We start from the raw sequence: 22,031 nt of genomic DNA, 5'->3' as shown, positions 1-22,031 counted from the left end.
TTTTGTCTCTACAGCAATCTTAGTTTGATGCATAATAGGCCACAGATTAGATGGGTCAGACGTACGGCTTAAAAATAGGGAAACCCACAGGCACACTGGGTTCCCACTTGTTTTGTAAACATCTGTGAATGCTGCTGCTATCGTAGCGGGGATCTGACACATATCACTGAGAGCTGCTGAATAATAATAATAATAATAATAATAATAATAATAATACAGACATAAGTTAAATGCAGGACATTGCTTATGTCTTGAGGGATGCATTTTGCTTAGTGTATTTTGGTCTTGGTTGACTAGATGTGCTATGCACACTAGTGATGCTGCTGTATGGACTTACTACTGCCAATAGATAAGCAGACACACTGTTTTGAACATGTACGGTATGCTGGTGATGCATAAATAGGCATATATATATATATATATATATATATATATATATATCAAGGCAGATCTAGACATGTGGAGCTGGGGAGGTGTAGGGTTTCAGATGAACTGCAGAACCAGCAAACACTTAACCAGACTATTTTAGACACACTCACTCTAATATATATAATCTGTCAATTAACTGCCTACTCCTGCACATGTAATGTAGTGAACTTTATTAGAAAGTAGTGGAGAGCATTGATGAACTGGATCTGTTCTCGTAGCTGCCTGCTGGCTGGCACATGGAGCTGGACTGGAGGGAATCCCAAGAAAGACTGCTCTATTCCCCCGGATAATTCTAAATGGAGTGGCATTCATCCATTCATTTCAGACGAAGGGCCCCAGGCAACATTATGTTGCTTTGGTTCATCCCAGAATCATCGGTTATTGCCTCCTCCTTATGGTAGCTTCCAAGCAACCCCCTCCTCCTCACGCTCTGCTGACAGTAGCTCAGCATTGCTTGAAACAAAGACACAAAAATTACAAGATACATCAGTAATCTTGGCCACTGTATCCTCGTATAATTGTGCTGTAGTTTTCCTGACTGTGGAAAGAGAGAGGGAACTGATCCCCACAGGAGGCAATGAATGGAACTCAACAATGCAGGAATGCAAGCCAGTGTGTATGTATGTGTGTGAACCAGACAGTGTGTGTTTTTGTTGGTGTGTATATGTCTGTGTTTGAGTGAACAACGGGAGCGAGATTTGGAAGCCGATTTCCAGTTCCTATAGCAACCATGATGTAAGCGGAGAGGGGCAACTGCGCCCCATTTCTCTCTATCTCTCCCCCCTCACTCTCCCTCTCTCTCCCTCTCCCCCTCGAAAAACAGACAGCCCAGCACACAGGAAACCTGGGTGTGGAAGATAGGGAAGTCATCCTCATTTTCCTGGAATATAAGCAATTTTTTCTTGTATTTATTTTCTTTCTTTTTTTCAATGTTTTTAAGATTTGCAAGCCATTCAGTAACATGTATGTTTCAAACTTGGGAAAGAAAGGTCTGCTTGTCATGTCTGCCAAGAAAATCATTTAGTGCCAGAAGCTGTGGGAATTGGTTTATGGCTGTTCTCAGATGCAGTCCCTGTAGAGAGTGCCTTTGTGAACTTTATTGCTTTTGGATTTTTTGAGAAGGATAAAACTGTAAGTCATTTTTCAACTTTGTCATATGTAAAATATGTCATGCTTAAATATTTCTAGTAAAATATCTCAAATGTTTTATGATGTTAAATATTATATTTATTAAAAGCAAATTTTCCTTATTAGAAACAAAGATGATTTAATGTTATTCTTTTGTGCTATTCTAACACCAAATTTAAAATTTGATTTAAAATTGTTAACTCATTCAAACTTTGCTGGTCTGCAGTTTATGCATCATGCTAACTCTAAAATAAGCTATTATCCTGAATATATTTCACACCTAACTTTTCAGGCTCACAGAAGTAAGTCTGCTTTAATAAAAGTTGACAAGTTTAATTGTTTAATAAACTAAATGTAGTTTTTAGTTCATGTTTGTATCATTCTGGGAACACGAATGATACAAATGTAACAATGTTAGTTCTAATAATGACATTAAGTTTCAAGTTTTCATGTTTCAGTGTGCTTCAAAATCAAGGATTTCATTAATCATTGAAAGAGTGTATAATCTTTTGTTCTGTATTCTTTTTAAGGGTAAGTCCCAGTTACCTCTAATGAGGTCTGCCCTTTCACTGTGCTCAGAGACCCCAGAAGCAGCGGCATGGAGAACCGGCGCTGCCAGGACCCTAAACAGCCAAATGCCCAGGCCCAAGAGGCCTCATCTGGGCCCCAGTCCTCCATGCCCCAGTCTCCTTTACTGTCTGGAGCCTCCTCTCTCATCTCCCTTACCCAGACAGAGGAGTTCTTTGACCTGATAGCCAGTTCCCAAAGCCGCAGACTGGACGACCAGAGAGCCAGTATAGGGGACCGTCTGGGCATCAGGATAGCACAGAACAATGTGGGACACTTGTGTGAGGCATGTAGTCCACAGGAATCTAGTGAGGAGTTTTTCAACATGCTTATAAAGTATCAGGTAACACAATAGCAACTGAAATTCGATATCAGATGTGAGATGTACAAATGTGATTTACACTTACGTTCCTTAGATGTCCTCTGTTTGCATGTTGTGAACTTTCTCACTTCTCTCCCCCTCCAGTCCTCCAGAATCAATGACCAGAGATGCTCTTTGCCACCAGCATCAGACCCAGATGAAGACTTCTTCAGCCTTATTCAGAGGGTGCAATCCAAACGCATGGATGAACAACGGGTTTCTTTTCCTTCTGATGAAAAGGATGAAACAGAATTAAATTATAAGTCCAAAACCTCTGAGGGCTCAAGTTAGAGACTGTGGCACTTCTGATACGACTTCTACAAAGTCTTCTGCAAACTCTGACTCTCTGGCTGCACATTTTAAAGATCTTCCAAGGCTGGGGTTAGGGGAGAGTTATATAGGTTTATTTTAATTAGTAGGATTATATCATGTTGAATTGTTTCATATTTTTACCCTGAGTTGAATCAAAACCCAACAGATGTGATTCTGAGGAAATGGAAACACTCACATGTTTGTATGTTCCAACAAGTGTTCTTTCACAAAAGTCTTTTGTGCAGATTTCAAGCAAAGCAACTCCATGGAAAACGATAAAACATGATGCTTTCCAAGGATAATATTACTAACTAGGTCCCACTTTATATTAGGTGGCCTTAACTACTATGTACTTACATAAAAAAATAAGTACAATGTACTTATTGTGTTCATATTGTATTGTAAAACACTTTTGCTGCTATTGAGGTGGGATAGGGGTAAGGTTAGGGAGAAGGTTGGAGGTATGGGTAAGTTTAAGGGTGGGTTAAGGTGTAAAGTATGGGTCAACAGTGTAATTATAAATGTAATTACAGAAATTAAATACAGATGTAATTACATGTAGTTTTTTTTTAAATATAAGTACAATGTAAAAACATGTATGTACACAATAAGTACATTGTACTAAATTATTAATTAAAATGTAAGTACATAGTAGTTAAGGCCACTTATTATAAAGTGGGTCCAATAACTATTGTCACACAACACAATATAGATCAGTGTGACAGACAACGGCAACACATAATTTCCAAACAGGTGCATGTTCATTTAACTCAAGTGGAAAGTGTGTTTCAGCACACACTGAATATGAATTAACTGATACTCAGCAGATGGGAGCAATTGTAGTTGGCATGACACCGAAGTTGTATGGCTCAGTTCATGTGGTTGTCTAATTCTGCTGATACTGCGAGTAATATAAGTAATACTAATAGTAATAGACTTCTTTCAGAAGACTTCAAGGGTTAGTTCACCCAAAAATGAAAATGCCTATGTTTTACTCACCCTCGAAGTATCCTAGGTGTATGTAGTGTTCTTCTTTCAGACGAATCCAGTGGGAGTTATATTATAAATTGTCCTGGCCCCTCCATGCCTTTCATTGGGGTTAAGTTGGTGTTTGTTGTCAACAGTTCAGAAATAAGACGTGAAATAAAGTGCGCGCATCCGTAATAAAACGTCCTTCACACGGGGGTGAAAAAAGGCCCCCTGTAGCAAATCCATGAATTTTTGTAAGATAAATATCCATATTTCAAATGTAATAAACACTTTTCTATCACTTCTGCCATCTGACATATGCGGAAGCCGTTCTGTCAGATGATGTAATACAGTGGCATAATACATTGGCATAGTGATGAGCGTGGAGATGCCGTTCATGACTTAGAAGCGCTAAGTCATATAAAGAAATATGTCAGAGAATTTTGATATAAGCCAAGAGGAGACTGGTTTGTTTCCTTTGCTCCAATAAACAAACTTGCAAGACTAGCTTTTCTCAGAGGCACGCGCACAGCGCCCTACGTCCTACATCATTCGCCTGTATGTCTTTCACGTACAACAGTCAGCTGAAGCGAGAAAAAAAGTGTTTATTACATTTGAAATATGGATATTTATCTTAGAAAAATGCATGGATTCGCTACAGGAGGCCTTTATTCACTCCCCGGAGCTGTGTGAGACACGTTTTATTACAGATGCATGCACTTTATTTCACCTCTTCTAAACTGTTGACAACCAACACCCGCTTAGCCCCATTGAAAGGCTTGGAGGGGCAAGAACATTTTTTTATATAAATACAGATTGGATTCATCTTAAGGGAAAAAGTCACCACAAGGGTACGTAAAACACAGGCTAATTTTCATTTTGGGTGAACTAATCCGTTAAGAAAGGCTAAATCCATCTTGAACATTAAAAAGTGCATAATTGTTAGTCTGTGAAAAATGGATAGACTCATTTCAAGGTGCACTGTTTAACATGGCTTTTTGTTTCATTGGAATAAAAGTAATGTTTTAATATGATTTTAGTTTGTCTTTAAAGGCGCAATATGTAATTTTTCTGCTTTAAAAATAGCAGATATCACTATATCTATGTTATATATTTTTTTTAGTTGTGTACTTACAGTACATTATCCCGAAAGTTTGCACGAACTTTCAAATCCAGAGAAAATTATAGTTTAATTAGAAGACACGGCACGTTTCTTTATTTCCGTTTTGTCGTCTGTCTATGGCGTCATATAAACTTTGACCCCTCTAGTTTATCTAACTTCCTGCGGAACCGCCAAATACAAAGGTGAACAGAAGCAAAGACGAGACGAAGAAGAAAAAGTAGTAGCTAGCCTTGATCGAGACTACTATATTTTATATTTATATTGTTTATATTAGTATTTATACCTCAATCAATAACTTAGTTATGGATCATGATTATGCTTTGCCTGCACGTTCTGTGACGCGCAGTCAAACGTACGGGTGAAATACATGACCTGAGAAGGTTTTGTAACAAGAGAACAAACAAGACACGGGTAAATATTGGAGTTGCATTTCCAAGATAGAGAGAGCTTCGTGACAAGCTGAAACTACAGAGAGATGCTTGCATTCTAATAAACAGGTATGCATCCATTCAGCTAACTGTATCTATCCGTATATTTTGTGAAACGATGATGTCTTGTGTAAAACGCAGACGGACTAGCTCTCATGTAGAATATAATGTAAATCTACATGTGTTCTATATCTAGCTGAATAAAGTAGCTTCAAATGCAGTTCACTATCTTGTTCGATATCATAGTATAAACGTAATTATAATTATTAACGAAAGGCAACCGTGTTTTTTTAACATATATTACTACTAGCTAGATGGAATATTGATTTGATAGGGGTCTGATAATTCATATATCCCTCCGTTCGAAAAGATGTGATTGTCAAAATACTAGGCTGCTGCTGCTGTAGGTGAAGGGAGACCGCTGACAGACCAGGCTCTTGTCTTCATGACAACAATATCTATACTTCATGTTGAACATAAATATAAAGCCTACTGATAAAGGACACCGTCAACAGTATTGACGGCAAAATAGACTATGTTTGACAGGTGCAATATTTGAAAATCGATAATTATTTATTTATTTTTTAAATTACATTTATATCTGAATTTATGTCAACCTATAGACTTTCAAACATCAAAATGTCATGAATTAATATGTATTTGTGTACAAAATTACATATAAACATATTTTCCTTTTATATTTTGCCTGGAAACGCTTCCAACACGCACACGTGTCGCGTGAAAAATAGGCGTCGGTAGCAAGCACGCGTTTTCCGTGCACCTTGAGCCGCGCCTGAGACGCGCGGCTCACACAGGCAGTCTGCAAGCTCTAACCTATTAACATGGGAGCCGAATTAAAAACTGACACGCCACGCAGCTGAGACGCTTGCGCCACGCATCCAGTGTGTCGCCGGCCTCAGTTAAAATGAGTGAGGAATGTGGGGAGCGACAGAGCGCGTGTTCCAATGAACAACAACTCCCATGAGCCTACGCTCTTTCCCGACGTCATCAAAGTACGTCTCATGTTATTATTTTGATTGAGTGACCCCTGGTGGCCAAAAATTCCATACTGTACGTTTAATATTTTTATTTTCAGTGGGGATGATAGTATGGTTTCCTTGCAAAATTTTATGAATATGCAATCTCCTTCAAACAGTGTAAAAAAATACTCAAAAGGGATGGTTCACCCTAAAAATTACCTAAAGTCACCCACAAGTTGTTCCAAACCTGTATGAATTTAACACTTTATTTTAAGGTGTCCTTTTTACACATACATTGAATTTCTAATATAATAAAAATTAATTATGCATAATTACATGCAAGTATCCCTAAGACAAACCCTTATCCTAACCCTAAACATATAGTAATATTACTCAGTACTTAAATGTATAATAACACTGTACCAAGGACACCTTAAAATAAAGTGTAACAAAAATTCATTCTTAACACAAAAGACAATTTTAATGAGAAACCAGTTTCTGGTCCATATTGATGTCCATAGTATGTTTTCCATATTATGGAAGACAATGGGGACCAACAATTATTTAAAATATCTCATAAAGGTTTGGATCATCTTGAGGGAGAGCAATTTTTGGTGAACTATCCATTTAAGGTTAGCTTGAACTTGTCTTAAATCAAGGCTATATTCTCTTGGAGTATAAATATATACAGATTGAGGTTTAAATATTCTGTGACCACAAGTCAGATTTAAACATTTTGAGATGTCATTTTTAATTTCACACATAAAAATCTAATGGATTCTGATTGTTTGTGCAGACACAACAAGATTGGCTCAATCAATTTGAGGTGGGATTATTTTCATTTAAAACTTGTTTGGGAACAACCATCAGTTTTGTACAGAGCCACATGGCATGCAGAAAAAATATCTCAACTCAATAATTTATTGATCTTGTTTTATTTAAATTGCTCTCACTATTTATTAATTTGTGGCCACATTGTACTACACTAATACATCTCCCTGCTTAATTCAGTATTTCTAAATTGAGGATTTAACTAAAACGAGGAACAAAGTAGCCTAGGACAATTTGGCCCCAATTTATGTAAAATGAGGGAATGAAGTCATAAATGATAATTGCTGGTGTCAGGATGTACACTGGAGACAGAGGTAATTGAATTCAAAACAGTGTCTTTATTTAAACAAGAGTTCGTGAGAGGTGAGTAGGAGTTAATTTCAGGTGTGGGTTCTGTGGAGTTCACTTCGGTGAAATATAGGCGAGTTCATAAATTGTCGAGACGTCAAAGCCACACAGTTCCGGGACACTAATACTTGTCTCTTTTGCTTTACAGAGAAGGCCACTGCCCAGAGAATCTTACGAGAACACAGGAGATAATCGAAGCTCATAGGGAATTCAGGTAACTGATTTGTCACAGGCGTCCTGGAGACAGGAGAACAAGGACACACAGGTTAACTTCTCAAAAGGTAAGTATACGTTACTTCTGGAGGTCTTCTGAAGTCGAGTTGAGCTGGAGACAAGATCGTGAGGTCGATTCCTGTTGGAGACTTGACGGTGAACTGGTGCTGAGGTGAGTGCTTTATAGAGCCATGCTGAGGGTGATCAGGTGTGGGTGATTAATGTGAGCGTTGTGGATTGGCTGGGACCAGGTCTGCCTGGTCCCTGACAGCTGGGTAGTAACTAATAATTTTCTTTTCATAAAAATCCTACTGCTTGTATACATTTGTCTTCCAGTTTTACGGAACTGCACAGGTGACTACTTACATGGACAATTGAGAGGTCACACAATTTAGTTTAATTTGTAATTTTTATGATTTAATTATTAGCTTTTTATCACCTCAGGAACCCCTTGCGGTTATTTCAGGAACCCCTGTTTGGGAAGTCCTGGTGTAATGTAGGCTTAGGTTTAAAGCACTTCATGATGTTGATAACAAAAGAACGGAAAAAAAAATTTCTTACAAGTTGTAATCTAAAAGCAATCAAAAAACAGTGAAAATACATTACCTAATTTTATGTGTTGTCACGGCTTACGCTGCTGGAAGGAACACGGAGCCGAGGGATAAACGAAACAAGGATTTATTAAATCAAACATAGGCAAAGTAAGTAGCAAATAACAGGTGGCAAGTGGCAAGTAACAGGTAACAAGTGGACAAGTAACAAGTAGACGAGTAGACCCGACAAAACAGAACTGAAAGGACAAGGCTTTTATACAAAGGGATAATAGGGAAAACACAGGTGGATGGAATGACTAAATTAACAGGGACATGGAACACATGCGGAAATGACTAGACACACCTGGGAACTAATCAAACCACATAGAGACAGAAACTCTCAGGGGCAAAAAACACACAAAATGAGTCCAGGTGTGTGACAGTACTCCCCCCTCCCGGTAGGTGCGTCCTCGCACCGTAGAAACAACAAAGGGAGGCCAACGGGGGTTCAGGAGCCCGTCCTGGGCTTAACGGGGGTTCAGGAGCCCGTCCTGGGCTTAACGGGGGTTCAGGAGCCCGTCCTGGGCTTAACGGGGGTTCAGGAGCCCTTCCTGGGCTTAACGGAAGATCAGGAGCCCGTCCTGGGCTTAACGGAGGATCAGGAGCCCGTCCTGGGCTTAACGGAGGATCAGGAGCCCGTCCTGGGCTTAACGGAGGATCAGGAGCCCGTCCTGGGCTTAACGGGGGAACAGGAGCCCGTCCTGGGCTTAACGGGGGAACAGGAGCCCTTCCTGGGCTTAACGGGGGAACAGGAGCCCGTCCTGGGCTTAACGGGGGAACAGGAGCCCGTCCTGGGCTTAACGGGGGAACAGGAGCCCGTCCTGGGCTTAACGGGGGAACAGGAGCCCGTCCTGGGCTTACAGGAGGATCAGGAGCCCGTCCTGGGCTTAACGGAAGATCAGGAGCCCTTCCTGGGCTTAACAGAGGATCTGGCATAGGTGAATTGGAAACCCCCTCATTTTGACCCATTTGGCGCTCCACATTTTGCTCCCTCGTGGTGGGCAGTGTCGCCGGCTCTCGCACCTGGTCTGACGGGTTGCTCTCTGGCTCTCCGTCATCGGTGGGCTCGGGCTTATGCCTCGTACCGTGGGGAGATTGTAGGCTGGGCTCTGGGTCCAGAGTGGACCTGGCGAGATCCTCCATTGGGCCGACCGTGAGAGGTGACCCATTTCTCACCAGATTCCACTCTATGAATGAGGCGAAATCCTCCCGAGGACCATCTTCGGGCGACAACGCTCTGCACCTGGAGTTCAGGCTGGCGTGATAAAAGGTGCAGAGCGCGTGGTCCGGGTAGCTGGTGGCATTAGCTATCAAGAGAAACCGTCTAGTATGGTCCTCGAGAGAAAGTCCCTCCTGCTCCAGCAGGAGGAGGAGGTATTCGGGGCGATAGAGGGGATCCATGACACACTACCGAAAGAAAAAGACTGTGAAAAAACGGAAAACAAAACGGAGGGAAAACACGCAGTTCTTTTAACTTTTTAGGTCGGGTCTTCTGTCACGGCTTACGCTGCTGGAAGGAACACGGAGCCGAGGGATAAACGAAACAAGGATTTATTAAATCAAACATAGGCAAAGTAAGTAGCAAATAACAAGTGGCAAGTAGACAAGTTAACAAGTAGACGAGTAGACCCGACAAAACAGAACTGAAAGGACAAGGCTTTTATACAAGGGATAATGGGGAAACACAGGTGGATGGAATGACTAAATTAACAGGGACATGGAACACATGCGGAAATGACTAGACACACCTGGGAACTAATCAAACCACATAGAGACAGAAACTGGGTCACAGGGGCAAAAAACACACAAAATGAGTCCAGGTGTGTGACATGTGTAAACCATCTGATTACGTTACTAGCTAAAATTATATAATTTGTAATCGAGTTTGTAAATACTGTAATCTACCCAGCACTTTGAAAGATGTGGTGGGAACGGAGTATTTATTTATCAATTTATTTACTTATTCATGCAAATATTAATTTCTGTATAGTGACAGAAAAACACCTCACTTTTGATGCTTTGTCAATGTTATTCTTTTTCACTTGATTAAAGATTTACTTACAATTACATACATTACAAAAACTGTTTTGCTTACAAAATACACTATAAAATATAATAAAGATCTCTAGCTAACTGTGCTAGATGGTTAGGCTATTTTTTTTATCAAATTAGATAGCTTGTAATTTTTTGTCAAACACACACACACACACACACACACACACACACACACACACACACACACACACACACACACACACAATCTCTAACGTATTTGAGAAATCTCTCTTTTTTTAACTAATTTATTTATTTATTTTAATGCAGTAAGGATACTCGATAATAGTACTCGATTAGCCTCACTCGCGACTATACACTAAGGGGTCACTTTGAGCTCAGCATTCATGAGCGTGAATATAACAACTGATGAATAGAAACATTGCCTGAAGGTCATCAGCGTCAAAGCAGTAGAGAACCAGCCAATGCGATGGTGCAAGAAAGCACAGCTGCTCTGAGGGGGAAACACAACAGATGACCAGACAAACACAGCTGCTGCTCTGCTGACTTACAAACGCTGGTCTGGATAACCGACAAGAATGAACACAAATGACGCAAAGGAATACCTCTCCAAATGACAGATCCAACACCTTTTTAAGGTAAGAATCACCTCCAGGAGAAGCCATTTCATTATTTTTATATTAATATCGCAACGTCAATTAGAGTAGAACACATCTGGAAACACCTGCCACTATGAAATCTGATTGTGTCTGTTTTCAGTACTATGCTTCTTCTAGTTCTTCTTCAGTGCTTCTTCAGTGCTTCTTCAGTGCTGTACATCAGATGTGAGCTGATAGCATGAATTCATCAAAAGTCTGTGTCTATTTAGCAGGCACAATTAAATGGTAAATTGGATACTTCAAAGTGTCACTATGGTGATTCTCAAATAGGTTGCTGTAATGGCAAAGCGGAGGGTCTCAAGATTGTCAGCAAGAGGGAAGCTCCTCAGACAGCATCAACAAGTGCTTGTGCTTGTGCTTGTGTGGGAGATATGTAGTTGCATACAAAATACTGTCCACACTTTTGATAGGTTTTCCATCTCTAAATTGATCCTATATATAAGGAAGTGCAATATTGTAGATATTCATCACCGTATGAAACCTCCTCGGGCAGGACATAAATGGTGAAGGTTGTAAACAGTACACTTTAACTGTCACCAAGGCAACAAGCTATGCACTTTATATTTACTTTATGTGACTCATCTTTGGAAATGTGGGCGATGGAGAGCGAGGGGGAGAGAAGGACTGAAACAATAATATTCTTGCTTGTGCCCAAACACGCAGTTCATGAGGAATGCAAACACGCAGGTTTAGGTTTGTGTGCATACCTCTAGACATACAGAACATCTCTCAACTTCTCAGACTAAGACCGCATATAAGGAATATTTAGAAAGGTGTATCTAAAGTAGTGAACTTCATTTCTGTGCATAACTATTATTTAATCTGTCATCATAGCAAGTATATCAGCCATCTCATTGAACTCTTTAGTATCTTTCTGACCAAAAAAAAAAAAATCCATTAGTTTGTTCGCTATTTATGTTAGATTTTTTGGATTTGTGTTTGGATGTGTCCTTTTTTCTCCTGTGGATCATTAAAATAACTATTTTGATATCTCCTTCGTCGTGGGCTTGTTTTACACACCAACAAGTGTGAAAGGACTGAGATGCCGACTATTTTTAAGATTTTCTCCTAAATTGGCAAGTTAGTAGCTACTTTTAGCCTTAAGGTGTTTTGTGAATATGGGCCCTGATGTATCATATTTTGTACTCACTTTTAACATTAAAACATTTAATATTAAAAATGATCAAGTAAACCTTGGTTGATTCTCTTCCATCTTAAGATATGACTAACAATATAAAAGTTATTAAAGGCCTTTTACTTGCTGTCGCACTTGCTTGTTTATAAAAAAAGTATAAACTCTCAGTAAGATGACAGAAAATGTGTAGTATATTGTGTACAACAGGTTTTTCAGCACATTTTTGATCATGTTGACATTTTGGAGTACTAAATATCACACAATTAAACAAGTTTAAATGAACTGATTTTAATAACATCTAAAATGTTATTTACCATCTTTGAGTCAAGCTAAACAAATTAACTTACATTAACTTAATAATACTAAATTTAAGGTTTTGAATGGTATAAATTCCACCTTAAGGTAACAAAGCAGGTTACTACTTTTAACAGTGTTTTTTGATGTTCTTTCCTCATAACCAGCTCAGTACTAGCTTGGACCAGCTTAAACCATCTGCTATGCTTCAAAACCAGCATATGCTGGTTTTTCAACAGGGTTTTCCATATCGATACTTCATTAGTCTTTGAAAATGCTGTGGTCTGTTATTAAACTGATACCTCATCAAATTCAGCCTTTTGTTTTGTTTCTGTTTGGACACTGTTGCTGTATTCAGGGGTTAAATGTGTCTTTAGCTGTTTGATACCTGTGAGGATTGAGATTTAAATTCTCAAGCAGTTTTGTTTGCATCAAAAGAAGCAAACAGCTCTTTATTTAGAGCTCAAATGTTCCATTCCACGTCCCTCTGAATGGACATTCCCTAGTCATTACTAGCTGTATGAACTGCTAACACATTTGGTATAATTAGAACAATTTGCGATTATTATTTTCTACCCTGGAAGTTATTCATTTTTTCTCTTAATGTCTTACCATTCAGAAATCGTTTAGCTTTGTTTGGCTAATAAACAAGATATGTTCTACAGCCTGAAATAAAGAGTTGTATTCAGAAACACTCAGCTATAAGCATTTCATATAACAAACCTAACTGAATTATGTGTGTATCTCACAGAGCATGTTAACAGGGCTGATGTACCACAGGCCTGAGGACCCTTTGGCACTCTTGGAGAGTTGCCTGCAGAAAACACGAGACCTTGGGGGTCCTAAATGTGTGGCCTGGGACACTTTCATTACACCTGATCGAAAACCTCTACTACCGATCACCCCAGCACAGGGAAAGAAAGCTCCCTCCCAACTCGGTAATTCAGCCAATTTGAAGGCACATTATCTTAGCAAGCAACAAAATGTCTGCTTGAAAAAAAAAGTCTTGTCATACATGATGGATACTGTAAAATTACAGTTTTTTGAAAATGGCTGTTTTAGTTATTGTCATTACATTTAGCTTCTAATGATTCATAAACACAATGTTAATGTGGCACTGTATATGGAGTAGTTCACATCCAAGATGTAGAGAGTTCATTTGTAACAGATCTTGAGAAATTTAGCATTACATCAATTGCTGACCAAGGGATCCTCTGTAGTGAATATAGCAGTGTTGTGGATAGAAGTCTCATATTTTAGCTGAAAGCAACAGTTTGAAGTTAAAACATCGATGATGGAAGATATCTTTAAGATGAATTTGATTATTACAAACGTGCTACATTTCATTTCACACAACATTAACTGATGGACTGAGGTCGAGTGGATTATTGTGATGTTTTTATCAGCTGTTTGGACTCTCATTCTGATGGCACCCATTCACTGCAGAAGTATTGATGTAATGCTACCAAATGTCTCTCCAAATCTGTTCCAATAAAGAAACACACATCTTGGATGGCCTGATGGTAAGAACATTTCCACTAAATTGTTGTGTAAACTCTTTAAGCAACACAAATGTTTTCAACATATTGAGCACCAAATCTGCATATAAGGATCGTGTGACACTGAAGTTTTTTTTACTGTATTGTTGAACACATAAATGCCCCGAACATCTAAGTAGCATACTTTAATCCATAGTACTTTAGCCGCCCTAGTGTTGTTCCGGCATGGTATCCTGCAGGATACAACTATTGAAGAGCTGAAACATCAGTTTATCAAAAAGCAGGATGCTAAAGGATTCATTGTGGATGGATTCCCCAGAGAGATCTCACAGGCGTTCACCTTTGAGGAGCAGGTCAGATATTCAGCATTCTGATGGTCTACTCTATATAGTATATAAAGTCTTTGTATGATAGGAATGACACTCATAAAGTATTGCTTCAGATTGGCTCCCCAGACTTGGTGATCTTGCTTGCCTGCTCCAATCAGCAACTCAGCAACTCCAATCAGAGAAAAGAGCGTCCCAGCAGGGCCGTCCCGACGACAATACTCACGCCATTGAGAAGAGACTAGATACATTTAAACACAATATCACACTCATTGCCAAGTACTACCAGGAGAAAAGACGTGTAAGGGTAAGATGCTGTTCTTTGCTGTTGATTCAGCTGGTTTTAACAGCATGGGCTGTTCTCTGGATGATTACAGATGCTGCTTTGTTTAAAAAAAACTGTGTAGTTTATGTTGTGAAACAAACTTCTGTCTCACTGTGCTTGGTTAGGTTGATGCTGATCGAGAATAAGATGACATTTTCACAGACATTTGTACCAATGTCAAGAAGAGACTGTTCCCTAGTGACACAAATGCAGTAGGTTTTTAAACAAAAGTTACACTATAAGCCACAATTTGTGCTTAAAAATCTGTTCTGCTTTGTATTTCATAAACATTATTTTTCTCCCTGCAGAGCAGTACTGAAGATCTTTAGAAGGACGTCTAAACATCCAGCTGCTGCCATTAAATCCAAAATGTCAAAAGCAGCCTGCAAAACATTTTATTTTACCATCATTTTTCATCAGTAAACTTGTGGGTCAGAGTCAAGGGTCAGGGAAAAGAGTCAAAGAAGAAATATAATATAATGTATATTTTACACTTGTTGTTGCCTATATTTGTACTTCACTGTGAATCTTCTCTGTACAACTTTTTCAATAATTTAATAAGAACAACTTTCTAGAGCAGAACATTTTCCAACAATTTCTGTTTTTGTTTTTGAATTGTAATGTTTTTACTTGATATTATTAATGTATATTTGGAGCTTAAGCCAGAAATAATGTGAGTTGCTAAAAAAACCACCAAAGTATAGAAATAATATAAAATACAATAACAATATAAAAGGTTTTCAAACAATTTACCTCACTTATTCTTGCAAAAACATTAAATTTATTACTGATTATTAACTAATTCCACAATATGAGCACATTAAAGAGTGACAGAGATAGCGCCACTACAGACATGTCCTCTGGCTGTGTTCTCATTAATAGATCTTCATTACAGCTGTGCCTTTTTGTTTTTTAAAGTAGGACATCAGTGAACATAACTCCCTGCCCTTGCTGACAAACACTGACCTATCAAGTGCCAAAATGCACTACTGAAAAATTAGTGGGAGAAGTAGTAAAGTCTATTAAACATCAGTATCTATTTCATGTAATCTCTACACTTACAATGCCTGTACATTTTCTGAACACAAATTCACAATTGAGCCACTAGATGGTAGGCTTTTATTCCTTAAAAGTAATTCGTTCTATAGCCTCCCTGGTTTGAAAGAGTTAATTTATAGCCGTCCACAATTATAACCACTTCTGCCATTTTAAGAAATTATTATTATTATTATTATTGTTGTTGTTATTACTTTTGAATTTGTAAACTGATTAATAAAGGGAAAAAAATATTTTAAAAACATGAGAATTGAGTTTGCTTTTAACTTCACTATATTAAATTTACCATAGAACGATCATGGTATCTTTATTTTGTGCTAAGTGTGCTTAAAATACAGTGTTATCAACAGCATCACTCTGAGAGAGTGCTGGTATGTGCTGTTTCTCAGAATAGATCCACCCTTATCACCTGCCTGGCAAATTACTTTCAGCTCTTTGTGGCACCAGTAGGAGACTCCTCTTTGCTTGCATATAATACAGCTTCAGGTTTTCAGAAGTACAATTTAAATTACTGAAATCTACATATGACACAAATGCACTATGATCTGTTATGAAATGTTCTCTTTCTGTTCTGTATTAACATATTTAGTTTAGAGCTTGAACCAAAAAAATATCACTGAATTCTAAAACTTGGTGCATTTTTCACTCTTCTTAACTCTGTTCTGCGGTATGTTTTAGCTTGTCCGTTCTTAATAATTATTTTATTTTTCATATTTTCTTTCTTCTGAACACACACAAAAAAGAATAATAAAACATGTTTTTGTTCATACAATGGACGTCAATGGTCACCAAAAATGTTACCAACATTCTTAAAAATATCTGCTATAGGTGCAAAATATAAATTATAACAATTTAATTTTTGGGTAAATTAGTCCATATATGCTAAAAGGACAGTTTGCCAACAAATGAAAATTGTGTTTTCATTTACTCGCTCTCAAATTTAACAAATCATTCTTTTCAGCTCTTTTCAGTTAATCCAGTTAACGAACCTGAACATAATCATTAATTAATGAGTCAAACTGACCTGGTTCTCAAGTTCAATTTACTCAGATTGATCAATCATCTGGAAGTGAAAATTATCAGTGTCTGTTTCTCACATAAAGATATGTGAATTAACAAATTTTAACATTTTGTATAACATCTCTATATGCTAACATAATTTTCCTGTTGATAAAAAGCCTAAATAAATCAATAAAAACTACTAATACGGTTTAATTTAAAGCTGACTATAGGGCTATTTAAGAACATGAATTAAATTTGTTCGTTCCAATGATAACAGGGCGGTCGGTCTGGTTTTATCTACTGGACAGAAGCATTTCAACATGGTATGAGCAGCACTCAAGTCTGTTCCAGTTCATTTCCTTATATAGTATGTCACTATTCCAGTTCTGATAAGGCTTATCACACTCTCTGACATGTCGATATAAAAGGCCAACAGGGGCTTTTACAACACACTTCCCAGCATTTCCAATCTCCACTCTTAACATCGGCATTATGGCACCGAAGAAAGTTGAACCCAAGAAACCAGAGCCTAAAAAACCAGAACCTAAGAAAGAAGAAGCCCCAGCTCCTGCCCCGGTTCCAGAGATCCCCAAAGAGCCCGAGCTGGACCTGAAAAGTGTTCCACTGGAATTTACCGCTGACCAGATTGAAGAGTTTAGGGACGCCTTTACTCTCTTTGACGAGACACCAACGGGCGAGATGAAGATAAGGTACGCCCAGTGTGGAGATGTGATGAGGGCTCTGGGTCACAACCCTACCAACGCTGATGTCCTGACTGTGCTGGGGAAGCCCAAGACTGAAGATATGAACACCAAATACCTGGACTTTGAGACGTTCCTGCCTATGCTGCAGCATATCTCGAGAACCAAGGACCAGGGGACATTTGAGGACTTTGTTGAAGGTCTAAGAGTCTTTGACAAAGAGGGAAATGGAACAGTGATGGGTGCTGAGCTCCGTCATGTCTTGGCAACACTTGGGGAGAAAATGACAGAAGATGAGGTGGACCGTCTGATGGCTGGACAAGAAGACGCCAACGGCTGCATTAACTACACGTCCTTCATCAAGCACATCCTCTCTGGGTGAGCCGGAGCTGCAAAGATTACTGAATGAAATTGGAACTCTAAATAGCAACTGTCAAAACACTGGAAAGAAAATATGTCTGTATGTCTTGGAAAGCATCAAATAAAAACCATCCAAATTTTGTTTCGTCTGAGTTTTTTTTTGTTTTTTTTGTTCTTGTTGTTGAAATGTCAAACTCAGATGTTTGTAAAGAAGGAAGGTAATATCTACATTATGTAGGCCTACTATTAAAAATAAAAGTGCCAGCAAAATCCAAAAAAAAAAAAAAAAGAGTTTGGCAGCGATGTCCTTTAAGTATTTTTTTCTTAGTGACATAAACAACCTATGCAACTATTAGTTCCAATTCTCGGATTAGGTTGGCTGTGTGGCATATTGGCTGTATACGAAATTGCATACTATACAGTAGACTAGGCAAAAACAAAATTAATCAATAAACATAAAAAATAAACTTTTTGTCTGAATTCACAGTATTTATAAAATAGTAGGTAAAAAGTCCCAGAGAAACTATTTCTGAGATTCTGAATTGTTTGATGGAGTTTTTACTTTCCCATGAGGCCACTGGAGAGCATTTTTAAGAGGTTTTGCATTTGCTTATCTGATCTGTCAGATATTAAATAATAGACATTTAGAAAATGTTAATGTTAAAAGATGTTAATTAGGCTGTTTATAATGTAGGCCTACTTAAAAGTTTTTAAAGACGTTTATCAGATGTTTTAACCCAGCAGGGTGAATGTGATTTAAGTGCGTGTAGGTTTTAAGTAGGCTACTTATTAATTCAAAAGAAGTAGACTACCTACTTGGAGATTATGCAATTTCTAACACAGCTAATGTGTCCATCAGCACTACTTTTCACTGCATCACTACGCTTGTCTATTTTTGTGGGGTCGGGGTGAACTTGTGTTTCAAGTGATGAACATTGTATGACATTCTCGTTACATGATTTGACTGATTTTTTATGAGGAAAGGACTACAGCATACCGCATTAAAAGAAATGGCATAACAGGTTTTCATAACCGCTCCAAATTCAAAAATGAAAGTGAAATCATCTTTGAGAGCAAGGGGTCGCCCTGGTTTTTGGGGGCCATACTCAGCCATACTCAGCTTGCGTACCTTGCATATAAGGGTGGATCAGCTCTGGAAATAAATATGATATAATGGCCACAAATTAATAATGGTTTCCCATGACTTTTTAATTGGTGATCCATGGTTGATTAATTTGTTCCCAATTATATTTTAGTTATGTTGCAAAATGAATTCTTAATATATCTTTTCTCGCATGTGTGCAGGGCTCTGTATGCCTTAAAGGCGTCATATGATTTTGCTAAAAAATAACATTATTTTGTTTATTTGGTGTATTGAAATGTGTTTACTTGGTTTAAGAAAAAAAACATTATTTTCCACATACTGTACATGTTTCTCCACTATGCTCCACCTTTCTGAAACAGGTCATTTTTTCCAAAGCTCATCGGTCTGAAAAGCGAGGTGTGCTCTGATTGGCCAGCTATCCTGTGCGTTGTGATTGGCTGAATGCCTCAAGTGTGTGACGGAAATGTTATACCATACTGTTATGGCATGGTCCCGGGGCTCCCGGGTACTATGAAGTCTGTACTATGAAAAACTGGCTTTATTGATAATTACATAATTAAATTTATATGATTTATATAATTATATAATTTGTATTATTATTAATCCATTACACACAAGCAATTTTATTTTATCAGTTATTATAAATCATTTATTTTCAATTAATGTTAATATAAATAGATGGATGTAATATAAATAAGCTGTTTAATCAATAGATAGTGCTTTAAAAATTACTATGTGACCTTACATGTTCGAGTCTCTATCGCTGTATATAAAAAGTGTCACTTTTGACTGCACTGATAAAGCAAGATAACTACTTTTATTTGTCCTCTTTCATGATCAAGTACTTTTTTCATTGTAAATGCATTAAATTCATCATATTCTTCAATCTCTTAACTGTTAGCAAAACCTTTAACATTAAACCTTTAACCAAGGTTCGTGATTGGCTGTTAGCCAGTGATGTCACACATTCATGTGCACATGCTCCACAAACTCAGGATCAAGAAGTTGACAAAGAAATTTGATGACAAGCATCACAGTACCAACAAAGCCCGATTGGAGTGGTTTGGTTTTGTCAATTCAAAACTAATCCGGTAACTCTGAATTTGTTCATCTACCATCATGGTACAGACCCTCCATTTAGAACATCGGCGTGACAGGACAAAAACATTAAAACCCATTACAAACGAGTCAGTTGTTGCATCCAATTGGGGACATAATTACTGATTATAATGACTTATACTGTCTTTTTACATGTTGATTTGCATATCGCGCCAAGTAAATATAAAACCATGTCTGCGTTTGTGATCGGAGAAATGACAAACAACAAGTGCTACTCTACACTGCTCATCATTCGCATTTGAATCATAAGTAGCAAATCCTTTAATATGTAAATGTACTAAGGCCTAGTCAACACGGACACGGGTATTTTTATAAGTTTTTCCTCCTGCGCTTAAAAAAAATCCCGTCCACATGAAAACAAAAACATGCTATCAAGCGCTGTCAAGAGCATGCCACACCAGCAGGCGGCGATATAACCCAAATCGTGAAGTCACCTTGGCCAATCAGAAGCAGTCAGCAGCGCACAATCTGACGTCAAACACAGCGGATAACGGCACACACTCTGACGTTGCAAGGCAAAAACCCCGTTATACTGTCCACACGACAACACTGCAACCTGCGTTTTTGAAAATGCTCACCCTGGCCGTAGTTTTCAAAAATGTTCGGTTTCGGTGCCCTGAAACTGCGTTTTCATGTGGACGAAAGGCCGAACCGCGTAAAAAAAGTCACGGTTATAAAAATACCCGTGTCCGTGTGGACAGGGCCTAACAGTCTGTGAGTCATAAGGGCCAGACTGTCCTTGCAAGAATGATGAATGGCCGACTGTTAGAGTGAGAAACTGCCTGTGGCTTGAGAGAGGAAAGTCCAGTGGGCTTGATTGAGGAATGGTCGGGGGCTTGAGTGAGGAATGGCCGGGGCTTAAGGCAACCACGTGTGATGACCACGGGGCTGGACTCCGCTTCGTCCGCCGTGATAACTGATCCGGTGATCGACATCATGAAGTTGATGTATTTCCTCAGCAACCAGCATGGATCAGCTCTAGGCATGACGAAGCAGATTTCGTGCTCTTTTGGAGGGCCAAACAAAGTAAGTGTTAGTCAATGACAGTATTTCTGCCCGAATCCTAATGACAAAAAGAAATCGATTAAAAATTAAATGTCTAAATTAGTGGTGCCCAACCCTGTTCCTGGAGATCTACCTTCCTGCAAAGTTCAGCACAAACCCTGATAAAACACTGCTTTTGAAGATTTTCAGGAGCACTTGATAATCACAGTCAGGTGTGCTGAAGCAGGGTTGCAACTGAACTCTGCAGATAGGTAAATCTCCAGGAAAAGGGTTGGGTACCACTGGTCTAAATCTTATTTGATCATTGCGGAGCACTGTATAGTAACTGCTGCTCTTCACAGTAAATTGCATGCTTATATACCTAAGGGGAAAAAAATACTTACAAGAACAATGTTTCATTCTGCTCCACCACAGCGAGTAGGAGCTGTTAAGAATAAAAAGACAAAAGAAAGGAAAAGCATGTGAACTACTGAAATTTGAGTTACTGCCATTAGCTCACATGCTACTGCCATTTACAGTTACTGCCAGTCACAGTTACTGCCATTAACTCACATGCTTTTCCTTTCAATTGATTGAATTGGCGCTGCAAAATGGCGGCAAGGATGCTGAACTCCACAATTCTTCTGTTATTTTTGTTTGTTTGTTCTGTTTTTTTGTCATACTTCTTCTATAAGTTTTACAGAGACTAACTCCTTAACATTAGACAGCACATCCCAGACAATATTTTTCCAGTTTTTGATTATTCAGACATTATGTTGGACATTCTAGTCAGAGGTACAGCTGTGTTGTTCAAACGTGCGTACAGACGCAGAAGAGGGAAACGTGCTGGCACCCTGGTGAAGCTCCACGTGTGCGGCTTTCGGACTTCGCTTCCATGCATTCATCTCACAAATGTCCATTCCCTTCCTAACAAAATGGATGAACTACTTCTCCTCACCTGCACCAATAAGGACTTTTCAAACTCTGCTGCACTGTGCTTCACTGAAACCTGGCTGAGTGAAGTAATTCAAGACAACGCGCTTCATCTGCCAGGCTATCAGCTGTTTAGAGCAGATCAGATTGCGGAGTTAATGTGGAAAACGAGAGGTGTTGGATTGTGCTTCTACATCAACGAAAGTTGGTGTTCAGACGTAACAATGCTGAAAAAGGT

General features: G+C 38.7%; 2 protein-coding genes and 1 pseudogene across 3 annotated transcripts; all 3 read left to right on the top strand.

Annotated features, from left to right (window-relative positions):
• The first annotated feature begins 956 nt into the window (after positions 1-956).
• On the top strand, positions 957-3,105 carry LOC132140928 (G-protein-signaling modulator 1-like). Of its 2 annotated transcripts, none has more exons than XM_059550004.1 (3): positions 957-1,560; positions 2,137-2,467; positions 2,591-3,105. In XM_059550004.1, exons 2-3 carry the CDS (start codon positions 2,156-2,158, stop codon positions 2,774-2,776), a joined length of 498 nt encoding a protein of 165 aa, XP_059405987.1. In that variant the 5' UTR covers positions 957-1,560; positions 2,137-2,155; the 3' UTR covers positions 2,777-3,105. The 2 variants fall into 2 exon arrangements, with proteins under 2 accessions (XP_059405987.1, XP_059405986.1); XM_059550003.1 differs by having other exon boundaries at positions 2,088-2,467.
• A 10,401-nt stretch (positions 3,106-13,506) lies between these two features.
• On the top strand, positions 13,507-14,862 carry LOC132140197 (adenylate kinase isoenzyme 5-like; annotated as a pseudogene).
• Positions 14,863-17,036: 2,174 nt separating this feature from the next.
• Positions 17,037-17,792, top strand: cmlc1 (cardiac myosin light chain-1). The gene has a single exon (XM_059550002.1). The coding sequence runs from the start codon at positions 17,084-17,086 to the stop codon at positions 17,672-17,674; it is 591 nt and encodes a 196-aa protein (XP_059405985.1). The 5' UTR covers positions 17,037-17,083; the 3' UTR covers positions 17,675-17,792.
• Positions 17,793-22,031: the final 4,239 nt, after the last annotated feature.

This window comes from Carassius carassius, chromosome 5 (genome assembly GCF_963082965.1).
Source record: "Carassius carassius chromosome 5, fCarCar2.1, whole genome shotgun sequence".
NCBI lineage: Eukaryota > Metazoa > Chordata > Actinopteri > Cypriniformes > Cyprinidae > Carassius > Carassius carassius.
Note: the sequence above shows the minus strand (reverse complement) of the source record. Positions and strands in the feature narration are given on the sequence as shown.